The 16,932-nt window shown below is 45.4% G+C and overlaps 1 protein-coding gene across 7 annotated transcripts in view; it reads left to right on the top strand.

Annotated features, from left to right (window-relative positions):
- PTPRF (protein tyrosine phosphatase receptor type F) overlaps nt 1-16,932 on the top strand; it is a 392,669-nt gene that overhangs the window by 271,345 nt on the left and 104,392 nt on the right. For all 7 annotated transcript variants that reach the window (XM_056355793.1, XM_056355795.1, XM_056355799.1 and 4 more), the window contains one exon: nt 11,697-11,885. In XM_056355793.1, the coding sequence (XP_056211768.1) occupies nt 11,697-11,885 (189 nt within the window). The remainder of the gene's footprint in view (nt 1-11,696; nt 11,886-16,932) is intronic.

Here is a 16,932-nt window from a genome sequence, read left to right as displayed (position 1 = left end):
AAGGTCACTACAGTTAAGGAAATGGCAGATGGAACCACATGCGTTAAGTATTTATTGACAGCGGCAGGAAAGGATGGTGGTGGAGAAAAGGCATAGGGTGAGGGAAGAGGCAATATGAAGAGGTGGAGAGAAGAGCAGGCTGTTGAGCACCAGGGCTAGTGCTTTTCAGCTTGTTTGCTGCAGAGGAGCCTTGTTTTTGTAAGAATCATGTTTGTCCTCCTTTCCCACACCCACACACTTTGATTGCTAGCTTTGGGATTCAGACTCTCACGGCACTACAGAGCCACTCCATCCCATAGCTTGGCAGTTTTGGAGGTTGCCTTCAAGTTTCACTTCAGTCTTTGAGATCAGAGAGCTGCAAGGTGTTTCAGGAGGGTATTCTTTGGGGGAAGAGGGAATCTTTGTTTTCCTTTTGAAGCACTGGCTGTTGTGAATACCAGAAGTAGAATATTTTTGAGTTTTTTCTAATGACTCTCTAGTTTGTCACCAGTACAACCTTAAGTTTGAATTTCCAAGCTAATCATAGAATCACTTTGGTTGGAAAAAACCTTTAAGATCATAGAGTCCCAACCATTAACCTGGCACTGCCAAGTCCACCACTAAACCATGTCCCTAAGCGCCACATCTACACGTCTTTTAAACACCTCCAGGGACGGTGACTCATGCACTTCCCTGGGCAGCCTCTTCCAATGCTTGACCACCCTTTCAGTGAAGAAATTTTTCCTAACATCCAATCTAACCTCCCCTGGTGCAACTTGAGGCCTTTTCCTCTTCTGCTAATGCTGGTTGTCTGGGAGAAGAGACCAACACCCACCTGGCTACAGCCTTCTCCTCTCCAGGATAAACAAGCCCAGTTCCATGAGCTGCTCCTCACAAGACTTGTGCTCCAGACCCTCCACCCGCTCCATTGCCCATCTCTGGACACGCTCCAGCACCTCAATGTCTGTCTTGCAGTGAGGGGCCCAAAACTGAACACAATGCTGGGGTGCAGTCTCACCAGTGCCGAGTACAGGGGGACAATCACTGCCCTGGTCCTAATGGCCACATTGTTTTAGATACAAGCCAGGATGCTGTTGGCCTTCTCGGCCACCTGGGCACACTGCTGGTTCATGTTTAGCCGGCTGCTGACCACCACCTCCAGGTCCTTTCCCACTGGGCAGTTTCCAGCTGCTCTTCCCCAGGCCTGTAGCGCTGGTGGGGCTGGTGTGACCCCGGTGCAGGACCTGGCACTTCTCCTTGTGGAACCTCATACAGTTGGCCTCGGCCCATCGGTCCGGCCTGTCCAGATCCCTCTGCAGAGCCTTCCTGCCCTCAAGCAGATCAACAGTCCTGCCCAGCCTGGGGTCATCTGCAAACTTACTGAGGGTGCAGTTGATCCCCTGATCACTGCTAAAGATATTAAACAGGACTGGCCCAAATACTGAGCCCTGGGGGACACCACTTCGGGACCAGCCACCAGCTGGATGTGACTCCATTCACCACCACCTTTGGGCTGGGCTGTGCAGCCGGTTTTTTATCCATCAAAGAGTACACCCATCCGAGCCACGAGCAGCCAGTTTCTCCAGGAGAATGCTGTAGGAAACGGTGTCAAAGGCTTTACTGAAGTCTAGGTAGAAAACATCCACAGCCTCTCTCTCATCCACTCAGCAGGTCACCTTGTCATAGAAGGAGATCAGGTTAGTCAAGCAGGACCTGGGCCTTTCATAAGCCCATGCTGATGGGGGCCTGATCACCTGGTTGTCCTGTACATGCTACGTGATGGCACTCAAGATGGTCTCCTCTGTAATCTGCCTTGGCAGCAAGGTCAGACTGACAGTCCTGTAGTTCCCCGGATCCTCCTTCTGGTCCTTCTTGTAGATGGGCATCACATTGACCAGCCTCCAGTCTGCTGGGACCTCAAGAGGTTTTGGTTGGGGATTTTGGGGATGGTGAAAAACAAGAGGGAGTTCTTTCTCTCTTTTGTGTAATATCACAGTAATTATCCTTAAAAAGTTAACAGCCTTTTTCATGCTCTTCCATGTTGTCTGAGTACCTTCCTTTTTCAATAACTTAGATGCAATGAAAGGCAGTGCGTTTTTCTTTTCCATGTTTGAAGAATTGCTAGAAGAGAAGACTTTTTCAGCAGGGTATTTTTTCAAAACATACAACCTTTTCTCATCCATAATCTTAAAGTTTTTGCTTGAGAGTTGCTGGCCACTGTTGCTTTGACAGGCTGTGATGTTCCCCCTATGGTGGGAGGAGAAGCTGCTGGATTGGCAATGATGCAGACAGGCTGCAGGAGCTAAATAGAAATCAGATTTTATCACAATCTAGCCCTTTCAGTAGGAGTTAAGTGACCAAAAATCTTGCATTCTGGCCTGTGAAGTGGAAATGAACAGATTTAGTATTCCAGCTGAGCGGCAGTAGGAATGCTTCACTTTAATCTGAAACTCGATGTTAGAAAGCGTGGGAGAGCTCTGCTGTCAGATTAACTCAGTTCTCATGCATTTTTTCCTGCACTGAGCTGCAACCAAACATATGTGGATCAAAAGTCAAATGCTCCATTAATTTAACCACACGTTGGATTTAATGGCATATGGAAATACATTATTGATTGCACATCTTAAAAATGAAAATCTCTATGCTAATTGCATATCACATCAGTGCAGGTGAAGTAATGTAGAAAATGCAGGACATTAATAAATGACTTAGAATACAAGTAAGAGCTGTTCCCGTGCTTTTCTCTGAAAAGATTGAAGTTTTAGGTATGTTTTAGTGGGAGTGTGTTTATATATTCTGTCATGAGGAAACATGCAGTGGCAATAGTTATGTTGTATTTCTCAGTATGAAATATTAAAAAGAAACAATGGTTTGAAAACAGTTCTACAGGCAGTTACATTCAACAGTTCATACCAAAAAATGGCACAGTGTTCCCTGAAAGCACAGCACGGTGGTCTTCTACTGTTCCTTTACTACAGAGTCTTAATAGCTGGCTGCAAAACCTTTCTGTATTCATTGTGTTTAAAGAACTTTTGTGAGTTTTTTCAATGCGTACTTCCAGCTGATGAGGGTTTTTTGTAAGTAATAGTTGTTGAAAGAGCCTAGGCTTATTTATCGGCTGGTGGATATGACCCACAAAACTCTATTTTTACCTACTTGAAATTATGCTGTAATTTTGGGGAAGAAAATTTAAAAAAACATATTTTTTTTTCCTCACTGAATGAGTTAAAAAAGGGATGCTTGCTCAGGCAGAGAATCTTGTAGACATGATCTAGTTTACTTGTGTGTAAGCTCTTCCTCACCCACATTCTCGACATTTTTTGCTGTAGTTTCTGCTGTGCTATACTCTGAACCCTGAAATTACTTTCAGTGCTGTACAATCTAAGCCCTTTTTAGTACTTCATTAACATGAGCAACTAGTTTCTCTGGTCTTTCAACAAAATGCTTGTTTTGATGTGTCTTTGGCTTTGAGTTGTCTGTGGACATTGCTCTACATTCATGACAGAACAGTGGGCTTGGATTTGGAGCAGGAGGTGTAGGGTGGTCCTCACCTCTTAGGAGGCTTTGCATCACACTTCCCACCACTCTGAGGCTGTGCCATCAGCTTGGAGAGGCTCTGCCCTGTGGCACAGAGCTTGTTTAGCCTGAGCAGATGAACTTCCGCTATAATTTTCTTTCTCGGGTTTTTAACCTTTGTTACATATATTGGGCCTCAGTCTTGGGAAGACTTGAGTTTAGGACCAAGACTGCAAATGTGACTGTCGTTGTGAGGAAGACAAAACGGAGAGGAAGAAGAGGTAGCCAGGGTGGCTGAAGTATGATGTGATGGTAGGGATTTGGTAAATGCAGTCTCAGACTGTTGCAATCTAATCTGATAAAGGTGTAAATAATTGTTTTCTTCCATCTTCAGCTTTCTTCCCATCTTCCAGGATGTGTTGAGGTCTCCTAGCTAACAGCAGGCTTGGCAGCTAACACATACTGAGCAAGTTGTTATTACTTAGGAACATCCCTAAACTGAGAACTGAAACAGCAGGTTGTACGTGCAAACCTTTAATTTGCCCAGGTCTGTGACTGAATACTTAATTCTGGTCTGCTCTGAGTCAGCTTCAGCAGCTGTTAATCATCTTGGTGTCACTTTCCATCAAGCACAGGTCACAAGCTGCGATCTGTGAAGGAGAGAGGAACTGCCTGATCACCACTGAAGCTGTAGCTAGACTCAGTCATCTCAGCAGATCTTGCAGTGTTTATGAAGACCCTGGATCAGAGGAGTGCAAGGCCATGGTAGTAGAAGTGCACTTTCTCCCCAGAGGGACCTTTTTCATGCCTTCCCTTGGGCGATGCTTAGAGGACTGCCATGCTGGAGAGTGACAGCTGTTGCCTCCATCAGTGTGTCTAGAGCTGTGGCTCTTGTCTGTGCCCCAGCCTGAATCCAGCCTGGATTAGCTACCCCGTGAGAAGCTTAGCAGTAGCTATGGCTTACCTCTGTGACTGTGTCTGGTGTATCATGGAGGACTTTGGTAGTGGCATGCTGCTGTGCTCATCAAAGGGAAGGAGGATGTATTTCCTGATGGAAGGCTGGCTCTGCATCTGTGGCACCACCTTTTGCCCTGGCCAGTTCCTTGGGGCTGGTCAAGAGGCATTATGAGGCCTGAAGGAAGGTTGTTTGGATGGTAACAGCATCTCTTAAGGGCTAGGAGAAACAATTTGTGTAATCCCATTGGGATGTGGTGCCGTATCAGGCCTGGAGAACTAAGGTTGCACCCAGGGTGGGAGGGAGCACTGGATGCCAGTGTACAGCAAATGCAGGGTGCTCAGCCTTGGGGAGGTGACACGCTGCTGCAGTGACCCAGCGACCGTGCATTACCTTACCATTGCACTTGTGGGAGCATGGTGAGAAGCAGCACTGGGAATTGGCAGGAGCACAGGCTGAATCCATGTCAGAGCCAGCTGGGAGGTGCTGCTGTGTCTTGCCCCTGGGAACACCTGCCTCTCTGCAAAGCTATCCTGCTCCCCTCTGAGATAAACAGGTGCTTGGGAATGGCCAGCCACGCTACTGGGAAGGTATCAGTAGCTTGCAAATGGAGATAATTGCTGTCAGCCATAGAAGGACAACGTTAGCTGCGCCCTTCTGGCACTTGAAGGGTAGCCCTGTCTCCATCGGGTGTTTTATGGACTCATAACCTCTACAGTAAGCAGGTCCTGTGAGCTCCCACACCATGAGCCCCTGGGGCAGGAATCTGCCTGACGGTTTATCCTCTTCTGCCGTGTCTAGTCTCGTATTTTCTTGAATTTTCCTTACAGTACTTTCTTTGTTTTGAACTGACTCAGATTCTTTCTTTTGTGAACTGTTTTGCTGCTGCTGTGATCTTCCTAAGAGATAGCAAATACTTTGTTTACTGTAAGCTCTTGTGCAGTAATTCATGTGGTTACACCATGACACAGAGAAGTCCTTCTGGAGCTTGTTTCCACACCCACCCATTCATCTGCGCCCTTCTCCCCCATTTTCAGCAGGCAGCTTCAGCATGTCACGTTGGCGTGATGTCATACAAAACTGGCAGATTTGTCATTAAAAGCCTTGTCATCAATAGATGACTGTTTGTATTTTCTGCCTGCCTGAAACAGTTTTATACTTAACTAACCCAATAATTAAGACTTTGCTGCCTTTGAAACAGGTTGGTTTCACTGCCCCACCTTTTCCTTAGGCAACTACAAGGCGGTGCCAGTGTTGACGGGGCATTCATTAGCCTGCATGAGACTTGGCTCCAGCAGTGAGCACGCACAAATGCGCTCCTCCCACTGCTCCCCACATGGGTGGTAGCCCAACACCAGGCAGCCTTTGGAGACCACAAATTTAGATAGTATTTTTGGTTCACCTCTTAGGGGGCTTTTGTAAGAAGAGGGATGCAGGAAGAGAGCGTCGCCTCAAAATGGCTGATAAAATGCTCTTTGTGCAGCTTCAGTTGAACCTGAACAGAGCGGTGTCAGGGTTTTCTTATCATGTAAAATGATGCCATTCTTCTAGGCCGCTGGATTGCTCGACTGCTTTTGATTGTCTTGCAGTAATTGAATAGCCGCCTGTGTAACCTGTACTGAAGGAATTAGGGCTGTTTATTCAGCAAACAGATGTCCTGGATTGTGATGTGCTTACGATCTTACTGGTTTGCATCTTTCATTAGTTAATATTGCCAACTACCCAGGCTATCATCCTTGCAGTGGTAATTTTGTACTTGCTAATGCGTTTCAGTGTCTCAAAGGGAGATTTGGAAGCTTGCAGAATTTGTAAAGTAATTCCGTTGATCCATCAAATATGAGTCTGTCAGTATGCAAGGGTTACCCCCGCAACATCCTACATCGTATGGCATCAGGCTGCTGCCTCTTACCAGGAGTGGTTCAGCCCTGGTGACTGGAGCTGGGTGAGATCCCAGTCTGCCTCACCGAATGGGTAGGGAACATGCGAAATAGCTTGTGATGCGTGCATCCTGCTCCTGTGCAATGCTGACCGCAGTCAAGTGCGTTTATCAGAGAGATCTCTGCCCTCAACCCATTTTCTGGCTTTGTCCCTAGCACCACATGCTCCTGAGTGGCTTCAGATAGCTGGCAGAATTGAAAACAAAGCAGCTTTGTGTTTTACTCATCCCTACCAAGCCCCTAAAATTGATGCTGGGCTGGAAATTCCTCAGCTGATGCAGGCTGGCAGGAGCCAGTGGCCCAGATAAGCTGTTTCCAGCCCTGTGTGGGGATAAGGCCCAATATCTCACTTGAAATGAGTTGAGGACACGCCTTCTAGTGGGGCAGTGGTTTTGATAGGTTATTGTAAGAGATTTAAGCTCACAACTGTAGCTGTAGTATATAGAGAAGCTACTTTTTGCTATTTCCAAGTCATATTTGGTATTTTTTTTCCTCTCCCTCAGCAATCTGAACAATTGGACTCATAATACTAAGCAGCCCTGGCTTTTATAGGAGGAGGAGTATGACAAATAACTCCCATAAACGTGTTTACAGTTTGCACTATCATTTCTAAAATACTGTTTCCTGCGTTGACATAGGAAATTCACAGTGGTAGGGGGAAGGTTTTATGGGTGCCAAGTCATGATATGACCCCCAAAGCACAACCATATGGCTGCAAGACCAGTGAGTGTTATATGGCATTTGCACTAGTAGGAACGTGATACCCAGCCCCTCCAACTTGTCTGTTCTGTGAGAGATTACAAGTTTTGAGCAAAATCCTGGGGGTAATCGTGCAGGATTCAGCCATCAACAGCTGTGCTCACCAGAGACTCCTCTGCAGGCCTTTTCTGTGAGCAGCTGTTACCCACATACTGTTCCATGCCGGGGCTGATCCGTGCTTCTCGTAAGATATAAAATGGAATTGCCTCTGTGTCCCTTATCATCACTTGATATTTGGAGTGATGCAGAAAATAAGGACACCCCAAGGGGTACATGTCTCACAGCAGCATCCTCAAGAAAGGTAGTTTTCTGGGGAGCTGGTGAATGAGCCACATAATTGCAGCTGCTCTAAAGGAGGTCTCAGCTCCAGTTTGGGGCAGTGGGAAAGGTTTCTTACCTTAGCTTTTCTCTTAAAGATGGGAAATGTGTGGCACAAAAGAAATGTAAGAGAACAGGGGTTAGATTTCTGTCACCTCAGAAAGGAGATTAGCAAAGGGAGTTGTCAAGTAAGCGTGAGAGATCCTCTGCACATGCTGTCATGCTAGATGGCAGAGGGACATTCCTGGCTTCTTGGTGACTGCTGCTAGCAAGACCTCAGCCTGGTCATGGATTTTCCAAGTTTCAGTTTGTAACTGCAAAACATACTCCTTTTTTTCTCTCTTGCTGTTTCCCACTCCTTTCCTCCTGCTTCTCTCTTCTCTTCCTGCTTTCTGTCATTCCTGCTTCTGCTACTGTAGTCCATGGAGGAAATGAGAGCTTGCAATGCTCCCAAAAAATCCTGGTTGTGCCTCGATTTTACTTGTTCTAACCTAATGCCTACCTGAAGCATACCCCTTCTGAAAGCATCTGAAACCCAGAAAGAGAAACTGGTTTAGATAGTCTGTGCTTGAAAGCAGATTCAGAGCTTGTTTTAATGTGCATTAAAAGCACTCTAGCTGTCCTTGAATAAAACCAAGTGCTGACAAACTCATTGTCTAAAATAAGGGTAGCCACATATTGGCATGAATAGGAGGATAGCTATTACTGCCGAGCTCTGTATGCAGACAAGTTAGTACAGCTAGCAAGGGCTGAAAGGAGCTGAGGCATGACTGAGCCTCATAATTAGACCTAGATTAGACTTCTGCCGGAGGGGAAGGCAAGGCAAGAACAGCTCTGAACTCCTATCGTTGCCTGTAGTGTTTGAACACAGAGACATCCCTCGCCATCCCAGTGAAGTCAGCAACGCCAAGCCGGGCTGGAACAAAGCCCCGTTATCTCTACAAGAGTGTTGCTGACAGGGCAGGCATGGGCTTGTGCTGGGCTGTGCTCTGCGGTGTGACCAGCTCAGGTTTACTCCTCAGCCACTCTTCTCCAGGAGGGTTCAGAGGGCTGCCAGAGGCACACAGTACAGAGGAGACCTAGCATAGTAGAGGTCCCCCATTTTGTGATGGTACAGGCACCTGAGGCCCTCGGACCATCTCTGGAGAAGGTCCTCATCCTCCCCTTGAGCTTGAGCCCCAGACACTGTGACCTAGGCCCAGTGCAGGTCCCCTGGAGCTACCCTAGAACTAACAGCAGGTGAGCCCTGGCCTCCGGGTGTCTGTGGTGCCATTAGAGACCAGCTGTTAGATTGCTCCTGGCATCTCCTCACACAGTGATGCGGCCTGAGACTGCAGCCTCCTGGAATCATGCTGCTGCTCTTAAACACCACCGCTGCCTCTACGTTTGATTGACAAGTGATCAAACAAGTCCCTGCTGCCTGTGCATTTTTGTAGACCCAGACATGCCAGCGCTGCTTGCTTGAGTTTTGGTGGTGGTGTGGCCATAGCAGATGACAGGCAGGTTTCTGTCTCCAGGCTTGCATGGGAGCTGGGCTGTACCAGTGCAAGCCTGGGGATCCTGCTGTGGCTCTGACTACACCAAGTGCACCACTTCTCTACTACTGTCATTTGCCACAGTAGTTTTGGGGCTTGTGTGCAGTTAAGAGGAAAAAGTGTGTGCCACGTGAGCCTTGCATGCCTGCCTGTGCCTGTCTGTGTCCAGCTCGGCATGGGGGCTGGGGGCTGAGGGCCATCAGGTAGTGGTTGCCTCTGCCCTCTGTCCACATGTTGAGTGCCCGGCATTCCCCTCTGGGCTTGCAGGGGATGCACGGTATGGGAGCAGCGCTGTACATCTCTTTGGAGTCCAGAAGAGACTTGATCTAAGATTTCTGGTATGACAGAAGTAGCTTTGCTGCTGGGTCTTTGTAATCAGCATCTCTCTGTTGTACCCAGTGAAGTTAAAGTTAGATCATGTAATTTCTGCTGGTCTGTGGCTCATTGCAAACTGCTAATTTTGATCAGTCACCTCCAGTGCAGCAGGCTGGTCATGTACCTGTGGACCCAGCCCCTGTGAAAGATTTTCTGATCTTTCTTGGGGTTTGTGGGCAAAGGATCATTGCAGATGGGAAGAGATTTCTTGCCCAAATGCTGTTTTCAGGTTTGCTTTTAGCTGTGTGCTAAGCCTCCACGCAGACTTTGGATGAAGTTAACCGGGCATACTCGGCTCAGTGTACTCTTTGTAAAATCTTGAACAAACCAGAAAAGATTGTACTGGTAATCATGGTGATTAGATTAGATCACTTCAGGTTTTCAGCCTCCCCAGAGTAAACATCTGCTTTCAGTACCGTAGATAGCAAGGTGATGCACTTTAGGCAAACTTGGCCTCAATCCAAGGGAACGTCATTGTTCACTGCTTTGTCTATGTATCTTCCTTTGCTTTTCAGTCTATAGCATGCTGTACTTCGTGTGTACCCTTCTTTTGTTTCTTTTCAGCCATGTAGGAGTACGCATTGTGGTTGCTCAGTATTGAGTGCTTCTGTTGCTTGTTATTGAATGCTAGCTCTGGTGTCATTCCAGTTAAGCTCTATGTACCTTTTGTCTTTGAAAATCAATGGAGAGTAAATTAAAAAAGAACTAGTTTTCATGGTGCCTTTCATTTAAAAAAAAATAATTTCATTTATGTTTGCTCATGATGAGAGAGGTTTCTAGGGAGGCCAGTCTGGGAGATAGAAGTGTGGTTTGTGCTTTTAATAAGCATCAGGAACCATTTTTTTCCCCTTAGAAAACCCTGGATGCTTCATAGTTGCTCTCATCTAAAAAGAAAAACAATATTCCAGGGCATTGTTTTGTTTACAGGAGATGTTGCCTTGTGCTACAGAGTCTTGATTTGCGAGCAAGTCAAGAGTCTTGGGGATTCTCCAGAGATCTTGGAGGGGACTATGTAAGATTAGCCACCACAGGCCATGTTTGTGCTGCAGGTGTGGCAGTACAGGTAGAAGGAAGCACCTGAGGTGGCCTATTACCAGTACCTTCCTGTCAGAATTGAGGGGTACAGTTCCAGATGTGTGGTGATAGCAGGAAAAATCAGACTGCAGCAAGTTCAGACTCCTCTGGGACTTGAGAAGATGCTGAGGTCTTGTTTGTTTAAACACTGCAGTGAGCTCAGAGCCTTGTAGAATCGGATTTGCCAGAGAAGAAGGTTTGCTTAAGTTCCCTCAAAACAGGGGAGAAAAGAAACATACTAGAAATAATTGAGTTTCTGGTGTTTTAAAAGCTTCTTAATGTTCTTCAAGTTCTTTTTTTCTGCGTAAGTATGTCCTTTTGATTGCAGTTCAGGCTTAGCAGAGTACAGTACATCTTGCCACAGAATGAGTAAATGAGCCCTGTTCTGCAGCTGCTATTGAATGACGATGTTGGAGCATGCCTTGTCTTTTATCAGTGAAGGCTGCCTAATGTATTCCACCCAGCCGACCTGAGCCTGCTCTGCAGCAGCAAACCCAATTAACTATTTTCATACCTGCTGTATGAATGGTTTCAGCAGTTATGGGGGTGCTTTGTTTTATAGTGTTTCAGTAAGATGTACAGAGTGTGCGCTGGCCATTTCTTGCACACCTCTGTTGCTCTCTGCAGCCCAGAAGATGCACCAGGAGCATGCCACAACACAGTCTGGTGAGGCAGCTCATGAGCAGAGTGTGGCTCATTAGCTTTACTTTCATTAATTTCTAAAAGCCTTCTGAATCAGATCTGGGGGCATGAAGAAGAGATTTACAGGCTATCCTACCAGTGTGACAGAATGTTCCTAGTCAAAAAAAGAGAAAATGGGCCTCTCTGGACCATTCTGAAGGGTTTTATTGTTTAGCTGTTGTTTTTCAAGATGCCTCAAGCTATTTGGCTTTGTGTTTGTCTGTTATCTTCAACTCAGTCCTCCCACAAAAAGGCAAATACCTGCTTTTACTGAATTATTAACAACAATAGATGGAGCTTACGTATCAATGAAAATTATGGACGTTTCCCAAGGCAATTGATTTAAATGGAGTTAAATTTAGTGGAAGCTTCTATTGGTGTAATGAATGCTCATTATAGAGCCTAATGTGCTTTAAGGGCTTGAAAAGCTTCTCAGTAGGGAAGTCAGGCTGCTGTTTTCCAACAGAGGCACAGATGCTCTACCATGGCACTGCTATCACTACAACCATATCCCATTGCTACACCCGAACATTTCTCTCTAACCTTGTGTGTTTTTTCCTCTTGCAGAAGACCACCTCCCAGCTGGCTTCCCGACCATTGACATGGGCCCGCAGCTGAAGGTGGTGGAAAAGGCCCGCACAGCCACAATGCTCTGTGCTGCCAGCGGTAACCCTGATCCTGAAATCTCCTGGTTCAAGGATTTCCTGCCTGTCGACACTGCAACTAGCAATGGGCGAATCAAGCAGCTCCGCTCGGGTAAGGTAGCAAAGCAAGTAAGCCTTCCCTATCTCCTCACTCTTCCTCCCATTTCTCTTTAATTGCTGCTATTGTTTTTTCCCTTGAAATTCTGAAATGCAATTCTAAACCCAAATGTCAATTTGATTTGAGCTTGTTTCTTTTACAATATAAAAACAGTTTTTGGAGCTGATCCTCTCTGGCAGGATATCGAGACATTAGAGTGGACATGCCTTTTGGAACATCACGTGGATTCCTTCTTCGGTAGACATCTTGACATAGCCCCCAATCCTTGGTAGGCTCAGACATTTCACTACCAACTCAACAGGTCTCAGATATTTTTGATAGGAGCACAGTGCAAATCAGGACAATGAGATACTGGTTGAGATATTACAGTAAGTGGTCACGTACTACTTCACTCCTTACATAGACTCTGCAAGACAGTGCTCTGCTTTCTATTGAGATCTTTATCACTCTTGCTGTGTGGCACTACAAGAATAAAGAAAAATCTAAGAAGCACCAGTTCTATGGATTTCAAAGGAAAGTGGACACAGTTTTGCAATATACCATTTCTTTTTGATTTTTTTTGTTTGATAAGCCAAATACTAGCTTTTTGAAATACAGGCGGTTAGTTCTTGTGGGTGGCTAAGAATGCACTCCTTTTAGCAAGCAGCTCTTGTTTTTCTGCTGCACTGTTCAGTCTCCTGAGACTGTAAGGCCCATTAGAGAATTAAAGAAAATAAAACGTTGCTTTATTCACTGATGAAGTGCAGATCCCCAGCGTAAATTGAGTGGCTATTTAACAATGCACAGCAGCTTTAGTCTGGGGGGAAAAGCCCACAGTACCCTACGTGAAGTACAGAAGGGAACAGATCTGGAACAACTTCGCTCTAGAAGGGTCTTACACTTAAATAAGAGGCAGACTGCCTTGCCTGGCCACAGTGTATCTCTGGGCACTCAAAAGCCATTTGTTATGAGTGCTGCTGCCAGGACAACACCATCTTCCTCCTAGCAAGGTGAACATCTTGACACATTTCCCCATAGTAGGAGCCCTCTGCATAAATCTGGTGATGCTTGGGTGATAAGAAGTAGGCTTCTGCTTGGGGGAGTGGGTAATGAGACATCACTCTCATCAAAAATAGAACCCAGCCTGACACTCCTGATCCCACCTTGATGTAGCACTGAGCGCTAATTATACTAATGCATTTATAGCTTATGAAATTTCCCAGTGACCTTTAGCTTATCTCCCCCACAACATGGTTTAATCTTGATCTGTTTGTGCTGAAAGAAAATATCACACTTGTTAATTATTCTGAGAAGCTTTAGGAAGCAGCAGTAGGAAAGTGCACATGGATGTGTTTCACTTCATAGCTGACTGAATCAGCCTCAGAAATTGCCATAAATGAGCAGCAAGGCAGCTCCTGATGCACTTGCTGTATGTTCTCCAGCTTCCTTCTCACAGGCACTTGGCTGCCTCTCTACCAGCTGCTTCACAAGTTTAGTGAGATAGAAAGTTTAAAAACAAATAGTAAACCCTGTCACTGTGTCCAAGTTTTGCTTCCTATTCGCTGTTCTTGATCAACATCTCAATTGAATATTTCACCTGGGATTCAAACTCCAGAGCTGGCTGCCTGCTGAAGACATGGTAATTACCAAGGGAGGTGTCTGTCAAGGGAACCTTTTAGAAATCAATGAGCAGTGCACACCTCCTCAGACTCACAAAAGAAACTGATTAGCTCTCTAATGTAGTAAGGGAGGTTTCCACAGTTCAATGCAAGAGACTTCCAAATATGAGTGAAGCTTTATCTTCAGGGACCTGGTGATATGATGCCAAGATTCACCAAGGCTCTGCTCCACCCTGGCATAAGCAGGGAGCAAGTTTACCACTTCTCATGGGCCAGAGATCCAACCCCTGCTTGTACTTGAGGCTTTTCCCTATACTTCTAGTTGAAGTAAAGTAGGGCCTGTACTTCGAAGTGTCTGAGTCCTGCTTACTGACTGCAGTCACCCTCTGTGATGGGTTGGGCAGCGTCTGATTCATTCTGCAAGGTGCTAATTGAGCTCTCCAGCAGTACACCATAGTGGGGCAGAGTTGTTTTTCAAAGAAAAGAGTATTTAAATAGATACCTCATTATATGGGAGAGTTTAATAGTTTGCAAAGTCTCTGCTCCATTAAGATCATATCTTACAGCCAGCCTGGCATATCTGCATGAATGTCAGTTTATACTATCTCAGTCTAAATATATGCTCATTTAATTTCACTTAATTAAAACCCAATAAAAGCTAGACAGATGTAATATAGTTAAAATAGCTACAGCATGGTGTGAGCCCAATATTGCATATATAGAGTGTCCGACCTTCAATGAGTACATATAATATTATTATTCAGATATACTAAATATAGGTCATAAGGGTCAAAGCAGCTTCGGAGTCTGACTTGGAGTGGGTTGAGGGATGATTTCAGACTCCTAGTGTGGAATAAATAGTTAGAGGTTAAGAAGCAGCATGTTTGGGAAAGGTGCTCTCTTCTGACACTCACAGTTATGTGGGCTGGCGGTGCTCTGGGGCCTTCAGGTGGGTGTTTGAACTTGCATGCAGTCAGATCGTGTGCCCAGGGGGGCTCTGAACATCAGTTTCTAGAGGTCTGTTCATCTTCTGTCAAGATACTGAAGAGTTTGTGGTTTAAAGACAACGAAGCTGTCATCCTAGGCTCTTTTAACCCCAGAGGACTGGTGTCTTTGTCAGGAGCAAATACACAATTTATAAACGTGCCGTGTATCCTACTGTCCCTCATTTACTAATTACATCTATATGTGTGTACATGCATTTTTCTCATTAAACCTTCTGACAATTAGCATGAGTTAATACATTTAGAGGGCTTTTCCCCCTTTTCTCCTGAATACATAGATCTTTCCTCCCAAGTAATGCTTAATTCTTTTTTAGGTCCAGCTCTTGGGTAGTTTTGTTAGTAGGTGTTGGGCTAATTGCTGTAGAGTTGAGAACACAAATAAATACAAGTTTTCATCTCCATTATCACAGATCAAGGCAAAAGCAAGGTCTCTGACTCATGCTTGTTGTAGCCCTTGTTCATCTTGCTAGTACTTCCCACCTCTTGTGGAGAGGCTGCTTTTCTGCAAATGCAGTGACTCAGGACAACTCCTTGTTCTCCCCCAGGGTGCAAGTCATTGCCTCACAGCTGACACCAGATCTAAGGCCAGCTTTGGGCTGGGAAGCTTCCCCAGCATGATAACTTGTTTAAAACCTGTTCCGCTGAACTGATTTAAAACTGTCCAGACATTGTAGTATTACAGGTGATGTGCATATGAGTTCTAGCAGCAAGGGTCAGTGCTACACCTCTAACCAGGTGTTAAAATCAGTTGATCATGTGGCAGAAACTCTCAATACAGATCAGATTGTGCTGGTGCTTCACAGTTCTTTTGTAAAGATTCTTGGATCTTCAAGCTCCTGAAGACTTCAGAGCAACTCCGATTGTATTCATACTCTCAAAGCTCTTGAATTCTTCCAGTGAGTTTCATAGTTAAAGAATTCTCTTTCACTTTACTCTTCAGAAAACTCAGGAACAAAATGTCAAATTGGAATAAATAACTGTTCTGAATGTTAACATACAGTTATCTTTGCCATGTAAGGAAACTTCAGAAATTCAGGGAGTATTGTCATCTTTCATCTAATAAAGAACTTGGTCTTAAAACAAGGATCGTTCTTTTCTAATCACCATCAATTAACTGAGTTACAGAACCATGCCCTACACCCTAGTGTGGCTTTCAGGCAACTAACTGCAAGTGAAGTATTGGAGAGGGCTCTGCAGCTGATTTCAGTCACTCTGTGGAAAAGTGTAGGTGCCTCTAACAAAGAAGCAATAGGAGCCAGCTCACCACATCATCTTGCTGCATTTATGCTTCTCAGAGTTACCAGCAAGCATTTTCATTTTAGTCTTGATCCTATAGGTAGAAGCACTGCTTATTTGGAAACAAAAGGAATACCCAACATACACAGAACAAATTTGCAAAAAGAAGTGGTGCCTGTCCTAGTGAAATGGCAGTGCTGGCTATATCCTGCTTCACTGATAATAACCAGCAGTCAGTACTCGGTGGAAGACATTCAGGTCCTTGGAAGAAACACCTCTGAGTGCAGGCATCAGATGGGTATCAACTTGGGACAAGATGTTTAAGGATAGCCCAAAAGAATGAGGATTAGGGACTATTACCCAGAAGGGTGAGAAAACCCACATGAGGATAGGTCCTGTCTCAGAAAGGACTGACTGGGCAAGGATCGAAATTTTGTGCCCTGGAAGAACCTGTACTGCACATCTGGGTCTTGCTGTGTGAGGCACACGCAGCAGTGATGGTCCACGCAGACTGCCTACTGCAATCTTTTCTGTAGTACTTTGATTTCTGAAGATAGTTTCCCCGAAAACTGTGTTAGGAAGTAGCCAACTCAGTGTTGCACTGCCCTAGTGCCCAGTTGCAGCCAGCAAGAGCCTTGGCTTCTCTGTTTGATGTTGCTTTGGAGTGATTTTTTTGGTGGTTTAGGTTCCTACAAGAAAATGGTGTGTTGATAAGTTTGGGGTGAGTTTGTGTCAAGAGAGTGAAAGTCCCTTCTCCAACAGACCCTCTCCTCCACGCTGGGAAATACTGAGGCACATAATCCCATGGGGTTTTCCAGTGTATTATCCTATGTTTTGCCTTGCTTTGGGTGACTGGCTGTGTGCTTTCGGTACACAGAGGATGTCAGGGTTGGCGTTCATTCCTGACTGAAGTGAATGTAGGGGATGTTATTCAGTGACTATTATCATGAAGGGGAAATAAACTCTCCTTCCTTGTAAGTGTTTCAGACCTTTCAAACACAAGGAATTGGGTTTGAAGTTTGATCTTGAGGTGCCCTTTAATAAAGCGGCCTGGTAATCACAGGGCACAGCTTGGCTTAATAACCATTCAAGTGATGGCACCTCCATCACTTGATGGGCTCTTTCATGTTGGCACGTTGTGGTCTTTGTGCTTTGATTTGGTCCCTTTGAGAGACACCCTAAAAGGACAACAGCCAGAGACGC

This window comes from Falco biarmicus, chromosome 11 (assembly GCF_023638135.1).
Source record: "Falco biarmicus isolate bFalBia1 chromosome 11, bFalBia1.pri, whole genome shotgun sequence".
Lineage (NCBI taxonomy): Eukaryota > Metazoa > Chordata > Aves > Falconiformes > Falconidae > Falco > Falco biarmicus.
This window is presented reverse-complemented; position numbering and strand designations above follow the sequence as displayed.